This window comes from Habropoda laboriosa, unplaced genomic scaffold (genome assembly GCF_001263275.1).
Source record: "Habropoda laboriosa isolate 0110345459 unplaced genomic scaffold, ASM126327v1 scaffold572, whole genome shotgun sequence".
NCBI classification, from domain to species: Eukaryota; Metazoa; Arthropoda; class Insecta; order Hymenoptera; family Apidae; genus Habropoda; species Habropoda laboriosa.
The window spans coordinates 119,100-135,172 of NW_017100701.1; the positions used below are offsets into that span (position 1 = coordinate 119,100).

The window sequence follows — 16,073 nt, forward strand, 5'->3', positions numbered from 1 at the left end:
CTCGTGCGAGCGTGCCATAAACCCGGTCACCGAAGACCCCCTGCGTTCCGTACCTGCGCGACGGAACAATATCAGATATGCCAGTTATACTAGGCATGAGCATTCATTCCGATATTTCACAATTTAAAAAATCCACAAATCAACGTTGAAATTTCTATTAAATTTCACTAAAATGTAAAATTTGATAATTTTGCAAAAAAATCTAACGTTTCGTTTTTTCAGCGGAAAGGTAATCGTAAATTTTTCCTGACATATTATGTTTATAAATATTATTAAAAGTTGATGGAAGGAAATGTTGAAATATCACTCGAGTGCAAAGGATTAATAAAAATGTTATAACATTGTGTTCCGTGTAGAAACTGTTATAAAAAATAATATTGCGTATTTGGTTGATTGATTGAAGTTAGAGAGATTGTTTACGACTTATGAGAAATTAGCTAAAATGGATGCAGCTTATTTTACATAATTTACTATTAAATTGTATAATTGAGCGACTGATGACGGATTTTCGTTATTGTGTTACGATGTGTGTTATCTATTTACCTTCATCTACACACTCCTGTACAGCTTTGCGTGCGCTCTCCTTCTTTTCGTCGTCATCTATCACTTTGTCAATTTGTTCACTGATTTTCTGCATATCAATGACGTTTCCGTTCATCTGAATTTAAAAGAAAATTCTTGCTATGCATTAGTGATCTCGAGTTTGTTGTCAGCGGTGTATTTTTCTACTATACTGAAAAATTAAACATCTCAGAAGAGAAATTCTTTTGAAAACGTTCATCTTTCACTTGGAAACCATTAACGAAACGAAGTGTGTGAAATGTATGAAGAAAGGTCTCCTTTCTATTTTTTTTTTTTTTAGATTGGAAAGTATAATCCGAGGGGATGAAATTTACGAAAAATAAGCTGAGAAATAATTCAAGAGTAATTCTATAATTAAAAATCATCTTTCAATTTTAATATAATATAAAACTGACGAAGATTGAGAATTTATTTGAAGTTTACTAAAGTGGTTACAAATGTTTGTTTTCCTCTTTTATTAAATTTCACTAATTCTATTTTGAAAATTTTCTATTCCTTTTACAAATCACAGTATGTAGCAATGTTCGGGCAGAATATAAAATTCTTCTCACTACTGAAGACTCGAAAAATATAACACCATAATTGACATAGATTACAAATTTATTTAAAGTTCGTTAAAGTGATTAGAAATAGTTCTTTTCTGTTTATTGACCCTTTCTTCACTATTGGCGCAAAATTTTCTCGCACTCCACTGTTAGAGCCTTTCGGTGCACTTCTACCTTAATTTAATACTTAATTTCATCCTTTACGCGCTTTCACCTTCATTTAATAAACCGGATTTCAGAACGATACGGCCAAAATAACAAATTTTCCAGTCGTGGTTTATAATTTACCGCCAGTCACCCACGTTACGCGTTAAAATCTGCCGTAGCGAAAGGGTTAAATTACACTAATTCTATTTCGAAAATTTTTTACTCCTTTTAAAAATCACAATATGTACCAATCTTTGTTGGTAAAATAGAAGATTTTTCTCACTACTCGACTCGATGAATTCTCTGTGTCTAATAAGTAGATTAAGTAGAATGAAACTGCACGTACCAGACCAAGACCCTGCATGATGCAGGCTTCTACGCAGCCACGCTTTCTTCGTCCTTCGTCGGTGTTGTCGCGAAACAGACTTGGTAGATCGCCTAACAGAACGATATTTACTCAACAAAAATCATACACACTACCAGGGCCGCATTTGTCATAAGGCGTCTTAGGCGCAAGCTGCGGCCTCACTCTCTACGGGGTCACATTTTAAAACCTTACTATCCACAAACAACAATATAAAAAGCAGCCTAGTTATAGTTGCAAAATAAAGTACTTCTTTTTAAATATTAAATTCACAATATAAAAACGAGAGGTCGCTGAAAACGGAAACGCGAAATTTACGAGGGTCCGTTATTCATCAAGAGGTCGATATCAATGGTAATTTCTACAGACCAAATGTTAAGTGTCGTCTAGAAGGATCTCAGAATATCCTATGCAGCTCGGACACTTCTACTATCAGAAGTGCAAAGACGATAAAACGTTTGGTCGCAAGAGTAAATTTGAACTGATTTATTTTTATACTTTTCTTTTAACCCCTTAACATATGACAACGTATCAGACTCGCGGCAGAGATTCTGGTGAAGATATGAGAAAAATAGTTATATTAGTAAGAAAAATTCATTGTAATCCTAACTTTCGTTTTAATTTGTAAGACTGAGGATTATTAGATGTAATTAATCTGTAACAAATTAGCTTTTGTTACCTGATACAATACTAAAACGGTAAATAGCTCACGCTTAGGTGCTTAGTCAGAAAAGTAATCATAGGCTAAGGGGTTAATGCAATTATACGGATTCCAATGTTGTGTTATTTTTATTTCACTGAAATAATTGATTTTTATTTTCAATAAACTTAAAAAAACATGTGTATGAATCTAATTAACTAATATAGACATGTTCCTTTTAGGCCTCGTAATGATGTTGCACCTAGGGCTTCCAAAAGTACTTAGAAATGCGGCCCTGTACCCTACCTTTCATAAGTTTAGTCGCAGAACGCAAAGAAACAATGTAATTTAATTCATTTCATTCAATGAAATAATGAAATTTCAATAGAGTTTATCAAATGCAAAGTTTTATATCGAACTTAACAGAGTGAAGTGTATCATTCTTGCCTAATTCACTTTGTTTTTTCTTCCTATAGTTACTTTCAGTTTTTGCTGCGTTTTAACGGATGCGATGAAACTTTTGAACGGTAGTGTACATTGTTTATATCTTGGCATTATTTTGTCAAACATTTGCGCTCTTTATGCAAGATCAAAAAGAAGAAAATATTTACATACTAACATTTTTCTGCTTGCATATCGTAAAAAGTGATATCAAATGTAAACTCATTTGTCATTCTTTTATCGAATCCCACTCACCAATAGTGAGACCCATTTTCTCCATACAAGAGGATAGCACATTGTCGTCAGCGTGAACTACCTGTTGAGAATGATCATTTAAAAAATGAATTTTCGCAGTATAATTTGAAGAAAGTAAAAACTCTAAAATCACTAAAATTCGTATTAAGGCATACATTGTCGTAGAAAATTTTTCAGTGAATTTTTTCCTACAAATTTTTCACGAATTTGCCAATTAATGTTGCGGGGATGAATAAAATATTCGTTAAAAGTTTCCGAAATCTTCCGAAAATTCCCGCAAAGCATAGTGATCTCAAGCTTCTTGATAGCACTGCACTTTCAAAAATTAAACATCTCAAACGAAAATCAATTATTAACAGAGAATTGTGATATTTTCGAACCTAAGAATTTTCGATGTTCAATTCATGAGACAATTCAACCTTTTTCTACCATACCTAAAAATTAAGCAACTCAAGCGAAAATTAATTAGTAATTGAAACATTTTTTCACCTAGGAGTATTTAATTTACGATATTTTATTAATTTGATATTTCATTTATGAGACAAGTTTCCATTCCAAGTACGACTTTTGCCATTTTTACTGCAAGAACTACGCTTCATCCATTCGCTGTACAATTCAAGTGATAAATCGTTTATACACGTATGACAGGGTATTGAATTTGTTGCTGAAAAAGGAGCAGTCAGATGCAAACGAGGCAACGTAACCGATGTGTGATTCATAAAAAGCCTGGATCAGGCAAAAACGTACCGCGTAAGAGGCGAGGTAAAGAGTGCAGAGGAGAATAGCGACGGTCTTCATGTTCTTCAGGATATTAATAATTCACAAATGTTTATTGGGAAAAAGTGTCGAGTGACGACAGTTTCAAGAGGAATCTCGCGACAAGAACGTCTCATTCGACTGGCTAGGCTACGTTTCGATCCGCTATTTATATGCCCGGTAAGTGCAATGGAAGCAGAAGATTGAAAGATTGGAATGGAAGTGGCGAATCATGGGTTTACGTAATTTTGTAATTATTTAATTCAGGTGTTCCTCACAGATATTGATGATCTTGAAATATGTTGTCAACGTCGTCATTTTCAACAATTTTTCCCTATACATGTTTAACGTGGCATTGTTAGTTTCCGAGTCAGTTAGGTTTAGAATAGAAATACATAACTGCACTTCGTATTAAACATTATTCTCAATTGTTACTAATAGAAATTTGAAAAATTTCAGCCATTATGTCGAAAAATGCAACTATTCTTGTACTGCATAGCGAAATTGTATTATTATGTCTGTAATTGTATTATTATGAAGTAAAGGAAGGAATCTGCCCATCCCCCTGTACCCCCTCCCCAAGAATCTAACCCAAACCTAATCCGAGCTACCATAAACATACCTCAATCATTGAAAATACGATATAAAGTGACAAAAATATTTTTGCGAATATCGCGGAAACTACGGTCAAGTAACGTGCATAGGGAAAAGTTGTTCAGAATGATGATATTGACAACATATTTCAAAGTCGTCAAAATCGGCGAGGAGTACCTAAAGTAAATAATTATCCGTAATTTAATTTCTCAGAAATATTGTAAACATTTATCAGTTTATGCGATAAATTATTTACGATTAGATGGGTGTTTGCTCGTTTCATGGATTAGCGGTTCTTTAAGTTTGAAAAGGTGTCCAGGTGATAGAGATTTCAAGGATTAAGGGGGTGTACTTACACCGAGGCTGCTGAAAATAGGCAAAGTTTGGGAATTTTTTTCATAGATATCTACTGAATGAAAAATTTCCATTTTTTCGGAGGTTGTAAATGTAACTACCGGCTATTTGTTCAATTTTTATAAAGTGAAAATCTTACAAAATGGAGAAGTTATTGCGAAACATCAATTGCTTGCCTTCATCGACGGCAAGAATTGGAACGTCTGAAATAAAATATTCTGTTAGATTTGTAAATAGAAATGTATTATCTACAATGTAGCTTACGACTTATTCGATATGTCGATTATTGAATTTTTTAGAAACGTTTAAAGTTGATTTGTTTCGGTAAAAAGAGGTTTTTCCTCTTCAAATTGCCATCATTTCTATAATAACTACAATTTTTGAAAAATCTTGCGCTACACTGTAGGTAACACATTTTTGTTTACATACGAAACGGAATTGTTTATTTCAGACGTTCCTATCCTTGCCAGCCGATGGCGGTTAGCAGAAGATATTTCGCAATTAGCGAATAACTCCTCCATTTTGTAACGTTTGTACCTTTTAAAAATTTGAAAAAAGAAGCTGAAAGTTACATTTATATCCTCTGAAAAGATCGACACTTTTCATTTAGTAGTTAACTGTGAAAAAAATTTCCAAACTTTAGATATTTTTAGACGCCTCAGGGTGGTGCGCCACTTTAAGAATGAATCTTTCCATCACTCTTTGTTTGTTAATTTTTTTAAATAAAATTTCCTTAGAAGTCGAATATTTCGAGTCGGTAGCTTTAATTCTAAGTTCAAAATAGTGTCAGACTTCGAATTTGAAATGTTGGTAGTATATGCAATAACGAAAATGTAATTTCTTTAGCACATTTTTGAACGAATTTTACAAGATAAGGTAGAAGTTTCAACAATTATTATTTTTCGACTCTTTACATCTAGAAAGTATGAAAATATTACAGTATTATTATTTTTATTTAAATATTTCAGAAAAAATTGTAAGCCAGGTGTTAATAAAAATTGATCGAACAATTCGTTTTAATTCTCATAAAATATAGTAGTAGCATACATTGCATTTTCCAGGATTGTTCATAATTCCCCGAATTAATCCGAATTTTTTAATTATTCCTTTCCGTGACAATGTTGAACAATCTCCCGCAAATATAATAGTTCATCATAGGACATGCAGAGTCATGAAGTCTTCATTATATCTGACGACACGTTGAAAAGCAAACGAAGCGGCAGAAGTATTTATAGATATACTGTACGCGATCAGTATAGATCTCTGTTACGGAACGGGCCGTAACGGTTGAGATCTCCTTCGTTTCGTGTTGGTTAAAGGCGTAAAATTCCAGAAATGTGTTTGATGTCGTTTTATTTAATGTTTAGTTCGAACGGGTGTCGTTCTAGGAGTATCGTTTTACACTATCTGTCGACCTTGTGCAGGTACGTCGGTTTTATACTAGTTTTGGCACCTTGCTTCCGACCAATCAATGATCAGGAAAAGGGCCTGGAGTCGAGCGTCACTTCATGGGTTTTTCTCGACTTTGCTCCCTTCCTACACGTGGCGGTTGCTTGGCGATATCTCGTCTATACAGGCATAGAAATGACAAAAAGAAACGAATTAATTGAAAAATTGTCATTAAAATTTACCCTTTCGTTTGAAAGTTGAGAGAAAAAAAGAATTTTTAATATTCGCAGGGAGGTTATATCATAGGTTGAATTGTTATTATTACATTAATTTTAACAAAATGTGATTAATTTCAATATTTATTAAATATGCCATCAATTTTTCACGCCTTAATTTCTCGATTGAATTCATTGATACTGCACAACTTAAATAGATTTATTTTTCACGAATATGTAATTCGATGTTGTTGAATTTGTAAGTTTCGCAGTTTCCGTGGGACGTTCATGGAACACTTGTTATGTCATCGATCTTACGTAAAGAACTGCGTCGATTTTATTCATACGCGACGTCTATTTACATATGTATAAAGAAATTTCTTTGCGCTGAACGATTATCGTAAGAAAAATGCATTATTCGCCGTTGGAGAAGAGAGAAACCATTTCAGTTTACCTATTTAATTTGATACGATCTGCAAAAACTCTTCGAAAATTTTCTATGCGGTTTTCAAGTATATATTTCATAAAAAAAAAAAAGAGACGACAAAACAGGGTACATTTCTTTTTAACCCTTTGACTACCAAATACTTCGAAATTAAATTACCATCACCATAAACGCGATACTCATTTGTAAGGAAAGATAGTCATAGAATTATATATATTCGTAAAAATAAATCCAATATTTCGATTCATTTCTTAGCATCTACCAGTAGTCTACGCGTGTATACATCCATAGCACTCGAAGTGTTAGAAATCGGTCTCTCTGACTTTGTCGCTCATGCACCTTATAAAGTGCATGACAACGTCGCAGCGATCGGTGATATTTTTCACTAAAAAGAAACGAAAAAAGCAAGAGAATAGTGTTAACGTTAAAACGAACGAGCAGGATTCTATTTGTTGAAATAAGCATACAAATATTTCGTACCTTCATTCTCACATTGTTTCACGAACGTTATGTACATGAGCTTTATCTGTGCGTCGACATCTCGACCTCTCGCATTCTGGATCACATTGTTTATAACTTCCAGTTGCAATTTCGAGCCTGACATCTAAAAACGATACACATATGACAGATTTTATTTCTTTGCATTAAATAGTGCTTTGAAAAACTGTAGAATAAATTGTAGATACTAGTATGGACGTTGAGTCTACTAAGAAAATTTCATTCACTTTGAATGGTCAGAACGACTCATTAGCAACTTTTTTAAAAATGTGAATACTCGATACTGGTGAGTATTATCGTTTGTAATTTTCCGACTTTCTTTTCTACGTGTATACTTCTATTTGTGCCGGTTATTATGAAAGTGGTCTAAGTGAAAAATCTAAAGAAATTGAATTTATCATTTCTTTTGTATTGCTTCGATCTTTTATTACATTCTTGCGTACGCAGGATAACCGAAACAACGGCGTGGAACTGTCGAGTGTTTAGTCTATCATGCAGCCCGTGGCTAGCGATAAGGGCTGGGGTACGAAGCGAACGCAGCTCGTTCCCACGGAATCCAGCTACCCCAACACCGAAAATTATAGTTTTTCGGGGTATATAAGGAGCTGATTCTTGACGCTCAGGGGCTTAGTCTTGGCCCTCCTGTTTGTCAGTCGAAAGACTGACTCTACCCGTGGTAAATGGCAACCTGACCGCATCCATACCTCATTCCTAGCTGATAGTATTAATATTTACACTTAGGATAAGTTTCTACTCTGTTTTTACTGTTAAGGGGGTATTCTGGTCTCTTACTCAATCTGACATCCCATGTGAAAATACAGGCAGCTGCTAACAACAGTCATCTCTCCTTAGACAGTTAAAGTGGCCAAGGTCACTAGGATGAATATAGGATAAATATAAAAAAGAAGAAGGAAAATGCTCAGGGGGTTAATCTTGAGACGAGAACGTCACTCTGCCAGTCGGAACGTTGAACGCGAGCAAGATCGGGTTGTTGTCCCTTTCGAGCATTTTACAATTATATTTTCAATACTGTCTAAGACACCCCCGTGGCTCGTCGCGTAAAATCCAGAAGGAATATTCTCGCCAAGCCGAGAATTGACCAATTCAATTGTAGCGAGCCTCCTACGCTCTGCCACGAAAGGGACGGACTAACCACAAGTTCTCACTAGTCCTCATAAAGGCTCCTATTTGTATATATACAACTTCTGACCCGAGTCCTTCCGGTCTATTTATAAATAACCCAAAAATATGCACATACTCACATCAAGTTATCCAGGTCACAAGCGGGTAATAAAGCAGCCAGCTGCCCCGGGCACCGCATAACAACCACATAAGAGAAGAGAAAAAAAAAAGTCCTTCCAGTCCCTCACGCGTCTAAGACACGGGCCTCCTAGAAAGCCTTACTGACGAGTGCTCTAGGAGGCCCAGGACGAAACGCCCCTAACCTTTCCTTTTCTATCTATTCTCTAACAGTTTCCTGAAACCCTTCACAATTATTTAACTTTCATTGTAAATGATCATTGGATCATTGTAACTCGTAGCTTCAATCTTATACTAGAATATATCTCCTTGTTAATGCCATACTCGCACATTTCAACCAAAAAACCTATCCTGGGTGAGTATTAGTAACGATCAAAGAAGACCCACAACGATATGTCTTTACCGTTCGAAATACATATATCAACTATTAGAATACACGAGGTTCACGACCCTTTAGCTTTGTGCCTTCCGGTATTATCCATACACCGGCTCGTCCACGTTCCATAAAGGCTCTCGCGTTACCCGCACGTGGTTCGTCCTCGAAAACTATCCTAGAGGCTCCCGGTTGTTATCCATATACCAGTTCGTCCTCGAAAAGTCACCTACATACACTACTTAAATTCTTTACAGATTTGAAATTGATATCGTGGAGATCAGCAGCACTTTAACTCATTTCGATTGATTCGAATGATAAAAAATTCTTAAAACTGCTAACTTATTTCTCGAAATTTTTATCTAACTTGCACTGCACAGTGATTCCAAACATTTGGCCGGTAGCGTATATGTATAGAGGCTCTACGTCACACCCATACGTGGTTCATCCTCGAAAAGTCTTACCTTCGGCTTCCGGCGTTAGCTATACGCTGGTTCGTCCGAACCATTCCCAACTACTATCCTACTGTAACCAATAAACCAGGCGATTTTAGCCGCGTGGCTCCGATTCCGGGACCTCGCGTCGCATAACAACATAACGAAAGAAATATTTTTTAATACAGTGGGAAAATTCTAAACATCTCGAAACGAAAAATATACGACTTAAGCCATTTTTATAATCACCGGCACATCTCTATCCATATGAATATAATTGTTTAATCACGGTTTAGTTACATGAAAATTCACGAAAAAGTTGCTAATGAATTATTTTGACCTCGGCGGTGTTTCTAAGTAGAGTTGAACTCTAATTCCCCGCTATTCGTTATCCGAGTTATTCGAGAATGTTTTTATTATTTGAAACCGACAGAACTTCCGTATTTAATTCTAGACTCTCGAGAGTTCTTGTGTGTATTTTTGTATAGTCTGTATTGTTAAGTGTTTTTTATGGAATAGTTTACCACACTTCTCAGTAATGATAATTTGACACAACTCGTAACGCTAAGACGTCTGTTATGCAACTTTGATAATTATGAAACGATTTTTGCAACTTGCAGGGGAAATTCGATAATTGGAAATGTAAAAAAAAAATTCTCAAGCTTTGCAGAAAAGTAGTTCAAGAAACGCTAATTACAAAACCATTTTTTGTTTCAACAACGAAACGGGGTCCTAAGGGTGAAAAGTGTAGCGGTGACAAATTTTTTTGAAAATTCAACACTTGTAGGAAATCAAAAATCACACAAATTTGAATTTAACTTTTCCTCCATATTTTCCACGGTTTCGTAAATATTCAGGATAATACGAAAACTTGCCATTTTTTGTATGTCTGTTTTCACCTCTAGGACCGTTTCATTGCCGAAACGAAAAATAGTTTCATTATTAACGTCAATTGAACTATACCTCTGCGAAGTATCAAATTTTTTGGAATTTTCGGGTTACCGAACTTCCCCTGTCAAATAACTCAGACTGCAGACGACTTATGCAACACTTTATCTCCTACTTTTCCTTCGCATTCTTCCTCTCCCACGCGCGTTATTTCGAAATTGTTTCATTAAAACTGGCCAGTGCATCATCGGTAGTGTTCGTGCGTCATCGAGCGCTTCTTAAGGGGCCTTTCGCTTGGAAAAGGTACTTTGAAATTTTGAAAAAAATATTCCTGAAAGGATTTTTTAAAATTTGGAAAATTGACTAGGAGATTTGACTAGTATCCCAGCAAGATTCCAGTATAGATTCTAACTTCGAATGAAAAACTCGAAGCGCAACTTTGACATGTCGCCATTTTCCTATTCTCTGGTATTTTTCAACCAGAGTGGACGATGTCCGACTTTAACTATTACACAATCAGTCTCTCGCGGCGTTTTTGTTTCAGATATGCTAGAGCCGAAAAATCTTACACACTGAAAACCCTTTTTTTCGCGCAAGGATTACTTCAGGTACATGTCATACAGAAGCTGTACTATATTTTACCACCGAAAAAATTAAGCGCACCGTTCAAGATACGAGTAATAATCATTCGAAGTTTCATTTCAATAGTAAATTTTCTTGCAAAAAAATCAGAAAGAACAGCTACTTTTCGCACGTCTAAAAGTGAGAGGCCTCTTAAAATGAATTTTTTATGAAGATGCAACATTTTTACTTTCGAAAATTCTTTTTCACTGTTACGTTTCTTTTCTGTTTCGTCTGGTTGCAATCAATGAAATATACAAAGATCAATTACCGTTCCTTGCGCTTGAGCACAGCAAGCCAGAGTGCAGGAAGCTTTTCTTATACTTATACCTCCGAAAGTATCGACTTTTTCTGCCAGTGAATCTTCGAACAGTCTCATATCCTCTGCAAAGCAAGCGAGGATTCTTTCAATTTTCAACTTTAACGCTAACAGATAATATCAATGTTTTATTGTTGTTTCTTCTCTTACCTATTGTTGCCATTGTCGAGTGGACGCATGAACTAGCAGCGTCTGTGCTGATCGAAAATAAATCCGCTAAACTTCTGATCAGTTTGGGCATTGTATCCTCTGCTTCAGCAGTCGTCTAAAATCAAAGTTTGGAACAATTTAGAGCAGCTGAGAATTATTTCAATTATTCGATCATTTTAAGCGACTGAAGATAGTTCTTAGAAATTTCGAAAATATTCGACTATTTGCAGATTTCTCTTAACCCTTTCGTCACTAAAAGCGACTATATTTGCCGAAATTTCGCATTACTGAAATAATGATAATACAATTAAGTTGGTGCAAATGAGACGTAATTTTTTCAAATCTTCTCCGATCGTAAATTTTTATAGACAGTAGTTAAGAAGAAGAAATTTACTGTATTGAATAATAAAAAAATTGGTAATACAATTGTTCGGATATTATTATTAATTATTATTAATAATCGATATATTCGCGTCATTTTTTTAATACAAGTCTAAGCTTGAAAAAACTATGGTAAAACATTTGCAGAAGGTTATGTAAATGTTAGGACGCGTCAACATTGGTATAGAAAATTGAAGATTGGTGACTTTTTATTGAAAAATTGGCAGAAAATTGGATGATAATGTTTTAAGAAGAATTATCGAAAACAATCCTCGGCAAAGAACATGAAATTTTTCCACGTCCTCACCTATCTAACAGACCATCATTTCTTTAAACACCTGAACAGTTTTTCAACAAATAAATTATTCCTAAATGAAGACACCTAAATGAAAGACAGCATTCAAAGAATTTTTCCATTCCAAGACTACTGTTGTTTATAAATTTGGAACAACGATACTAGTTAATTGTTGGGAAAAATGTATAGAATCCTTCTGAAAATTATTTCGATTAAATACATTATTTTTTAAAGAAACACAATGACGTTTCATATGCACCAACCCCAATAATTTCCAATCATTTTCATAGCAAACCTACTGTTTAATACGCGACAGGTATGCCCGCCGCCCGACCCTTGAATTTCTTAGCATGTAGTTCTATTGTATACAGGGTGCCCGTAACTCCTCGAACACCCTGAAATAGGGGGTTGCTGGGGTGACTCTGAACAACTTTTTCCTTTACCAAAATGTTGTTTGAAGCTTCATTTTTGAATTATTAACGAAAAACACTGGCCAATCGGAGCGCGCGTAGAGCCCGCGCTCAGGGACGAAGAACAGAGGCTCACCCGCGCGCGATCGAACAAATGCGTACGCGTTATAAACGACCTTCGCTATTTTCTTCACGATTCCGACTAATTGCAGTTTTTTCAAAAATTTATGCAAATGTCGGAACGACGGCAAAAACCCATTTCTCTAAGCCTTATAAAAATAGCGGTGCAAAGTCAAATTTTTTTGATGCGGATGAACCTCTGTTCTTCGTCCCTGAGCGCGGGCTCTACGCGCGCTCTGATTGGCCAGTGTTTTTCGTTAATAATTCAAAAATGAAGCTTCAAACAACATTTTGGTAAAGGAAAAAGTTGTTCAGAGTCACCCCAACAACGGGTGTTCGAGGAGTTACGGGACACCCTGTATATTTTTTCGCCTTCGTTCGTTTCGTAGCAGCACCGCGGCAATCGCAGTCTTTCAATCTAAGAACTTGCTTTCATTTTTATTGCCTCGTTTTCGACTTAGAATCTTCGCCTTTTTAACTTGTACATTTTTTGCATTCATATGGTCACCAGAGCCGAAGCGCGTCTTAACGTTATTGTCTGCTGCGGTCATTGTTCGAGGCACTCGGAATTCCCGCGTGCGTCACTCAAAGGTACGCTTGGTACCTGAGAGTGACCTATGGTCTAGGGGGTGGCATTTTCGTGTAGTTTTCCCACCTATGATTTTAACCAATAGTTTTTGCCAACCACCCTTCCCCACCACTATCGAAAAATGTATTCAACCTATCCGAGGGCCTCACCCCCGCGATGCATCCTCGCACGGAGGTGTCGTGGGACCGTTCGCGGAAAGGACAGACACCTACATATTTAATTAACTCCAACAGTATTCGACTATCGGCATTTTTTTCTTAGCGTTTGCATCATTAAAAGTGACTATATTCATTATCGAATTAGCAACGATACTAGTTTCCAGCAATTTCGTTAGCTCAACTAATTTTTCATTTAATCAATTTAACTCTAAATTATATTACAACTTATACGCGCGAATCAAGTCTGCTTTGAATAATTCATTTTTGTCATCAGCCATACGATTACATCACGGATCAATAGATCGATATTTCAAGTTGATAATTGCGCAACACAAATGTCACAGACATGTCGTTTCTTTTATCTTCTTACATTCTGTGCAACGGGTTACTTACATAGGCGACGAAAGCGAACAAAAAGAGCACGAGACACTTGGTGGCTTGGAATTTCACGAGATTCTTCATTGTCACGCGAAATCAAACGATTCGACTTGTTCGATAGATCAACTGGATTTGCTGAAATCGATCGTTCTTTCAGCTTTATTTATATGCCGCAGAATCGAGATTAGGGGTTAAAGATACACGCTCGTGTTACTTTATATTTACGTTTCATTATCGATAAATTGCAATTAGAAAAACAATGATTGGATGCATGATGCGTTCGTTTTGCAAAATAAACTGACGATTAGGTTTTTCTCGTTTGTTCAATTTCTCTCCGTTTCGATCTTGAATTCGAGTGAAAGAGAAAGTAGGTCGTTTGTATTAAAATTTTTTACAAATTTTTCGATTTCTTAAATAAATTTGAAGAGTAACAAAAAAGAGTAACGAAAAAGTTCGCTAAATCGCACTTTACTAATCCAACAAAATGTGATTCGAAAATTACAATTTTTTCGACCTGCGGAACTATACGGATTACAATTTTTTTTAACAATGTATTCGCAACTTTTAGAGAATATACGGAGGATTTCAATGGTGTAGAACATTTTCGGTGAAGCAGGTAGAAAATTCGGCGCCAATCTTACACCTGTCGTCGTGTTCTTTCGCTGGAACAATGAAATTTCAATTGTACATTTAATAATCGACCGAAATATTTCCCGTATTTCAGAGATTAGATAAACGTTATCGTAAAACGTCACTTCTGATTAATCGTTAGATTGTTTGACGACTGGCTTGTTTTATTTATGCGTCTAATATTATCAATAACTATATTATGCGTCTAATTTTATCAATAACCCATGACGTAAATGCGTTTGCAATTTCTGAAACGAAGGTAACGGAGATCGTGAATTCCCAGGAAGTGTTTTCTTTCGCTCTACATTTCGTGCTAATTATATCATTCGCGATGACGGAAATAACATGAAAATAGAGGTTTCCGGATTTTCACATATTTGTCTCCGATTGATGGATCGGTGCAAAATATGTTTGCACAGAAATACTTGAGAATACTATTTTTAGAGGTTTCCAAGAATTTCCCATTTTCATCGAGTTCGATGAAAAATAAATGCTCACATTTTCTGATGCAGTCTGTCAATTTCTCTTTCACTTCGTCGTTCACACGGACATTCATGCGTTCTGCCGTTTGCATCAGTTGATCAAGGTTGATCTCGTTGTTCTTCATCTGAATCAATTACGAAACGGACAAATTTTAACGTGGATTGAGAAAGAAATTTTTTAATCGACAAAACAAAAATTAATAGTGTAGCGAAAAGAATAAAAAAAAAAGAGTTAATAAGCTAGAAGTGTAGGAATTTTGAGTGTTAACAGGTTAAAAATTGTGGGAAGTTAGAAAATTAGAGTAAAAAATTTTGGACGTTGAAAAATTAAAAATTGGCAGAATTCGGAAGATTAAGGACATGAAGTGATACTTACGATTTTAGCTTTTTCAAAAGCGCACGCAATTAAACAGCCGAAATCGTTTAAAAACTCTTTCGGCTCCTGCTTCGATAGTTTTCCATTCTGGAAGACACTTTCCAGTTTTGACGAATCACCTATAGTGTTTCGAAGAATCGTAAAATATTATGGATTAAGGATTATAATTATTGTAGATTATAATCATATGGATTAATTATTCAAATGAATACAACAACGTGAATCCTGACATCTATTCAGAATGGCACACTGCGGGAAATATGTAATAGCTTAAATAATAATTGAGATAATTGCACAAAAATAACAATATATGTTCCTGAAATACATATGACCAAATTTGTATGAAACATTTCAAGCCCCTTGGTTTACAACTATTTAATAATTTTTCATTCTAAAAATCGTATAAAATGGGAATATTAAATTTTTAACATTTTTCTAAATAATTTATAATACAGAAATTGTTAGATATTTTGTTCTATGTAAATACCGTCGTTTAAATTGATCTCATCCAAACATTCTCCAAAGTCTTTCATAGAAATGTTCAACGCCTTCGCCAAGCCTTGCACCGAGGCTGCTCGAGTAACAATCTAAAGCACAGAAAATAATTGATCAATCGTGGTTGGACAATTTGTTACTTAATTTCTTTTTTTTTAATTAAATAAGATTATTACTTTAAATAAGACGGAAATTGATGGAACATTATAATTCAGTCGATCGAAGTGTTCTTAAAGATTGAACGAATGAAACGAAGTAACATTTTTTCGGTCTTTAAAAGATTACTCAGAAATTTAAATTAAAAATTCTTTCCTTTGTTGGTGAAGATAGACTAACATTTTCCAAAGATGAAATATAAGCAATTCAAAGGACGAAATAGCCACAATTTCCCCAAAGGTACCAATTTATTACACTACAATTCACAAGTGAAGTCTGGACGTAAAACAAAAAAACTGTAACTGTAATAAAAATTTGAAGAAAACAATTTTT

General features: G+C 35.2%; 2 protein-coding genes across 2 annotated transcripts; both read right to left on the reverse strand.

The window, feature by feature from the left end:
• Window positions 1–535: 535 nt before the first annotated feature.
• LOC108576953 lies at window positions 536–3,858 on the reverse strand. Its single transcript, XM_017940029.1, has 4 exons — window positions 3,722–3,858; window positions 2,975–3,035; window positions 1,621–1,712; window positions 536–658 (listed from the first exon to the last, which is right to left on the reverse strand). The coding sequence occupies exons 1-4, from the start codon at window positions 3,770–3,772 to the stop codon at window positions 536–538; spliced, it is 327 nt and encodes a 108-aa protein (XP_017795518.1). The 5' UTR covers window positions 3,773–3,858.
• A 2,500-nt stretch (window positions 3,859–6,358) lies between these two features.
• LOC108576960 lies at window positions 6,359–13,723 on the reverse strand. Its single transcript, XM_017940037.1, has 5 exons — window positions 13,617–13,723; window positions 11,271–11,385; window positions 11,073–11,185; window positions 7,208–7,331; window positions 6,359–7,112 (listed from the first exon to the last, which is right to left on the reverse strand). The coding sequence occupies exons 1-5, from the start codon at window positions 13,683–13,685 to the stop codon at window positions 7,030–7,032; spliced, it is 504 nt and encodes a 167-aa protein (XP_017795526.1). The 5' UTR covers window positions 13,686–13,723; the 3' UTR covers window positions 6,359–7,029.
• Between the last annotated feature and the right edge of the window lie 2,350 nt (window positions 13,724–16,073).

Bases quoted from the DNA above. Each gene is read 5' to 3' on its own strand.
- LOC108576960 (XM_017940037.1), bottom strand. From the start codon at position 13,685: ATGAAGAATCTCGTGAAATTCCAAGCCACCAAGTGTCTCGTGCTCTTT. The intron at 7,332-11,072 runs GTAATTGATCTT...TATCGTTTTTAG, and splicing joins GTGCTCAAGCGCAAGGAACG to ATGTCAGGCTCGAAATTGCA. The intron at 7,113-7,207 runs GTACGAAATATT...GTTTCTTTTTAG, and splicing joins GAAACAATGTGAGAATGAAG to TGAAAAATATCACCGATCGC.
- LOC108576953 (XM_017940029.1), bottom strand. From the start codon at position 3,772: ATGAAGACCGTCGCTATTCTCCTCTGCACTCTTTACCTCGCCTCTTAC. The intron at 1,713-2,974 runs GTGAGTGGGATT...TCGTTCTGTTAG, and splicing joins GAAAATGGGTCTCACTATTG to GCGATCTACCAAGTCTGTTT. The intron at 659-1,620 runs GTACGTGCAGTT...TTTTAAATTCAG, and splicing joins TCATGCAGGGTCTTGGTCTG to ATGAACGGAAACGTCATTGA.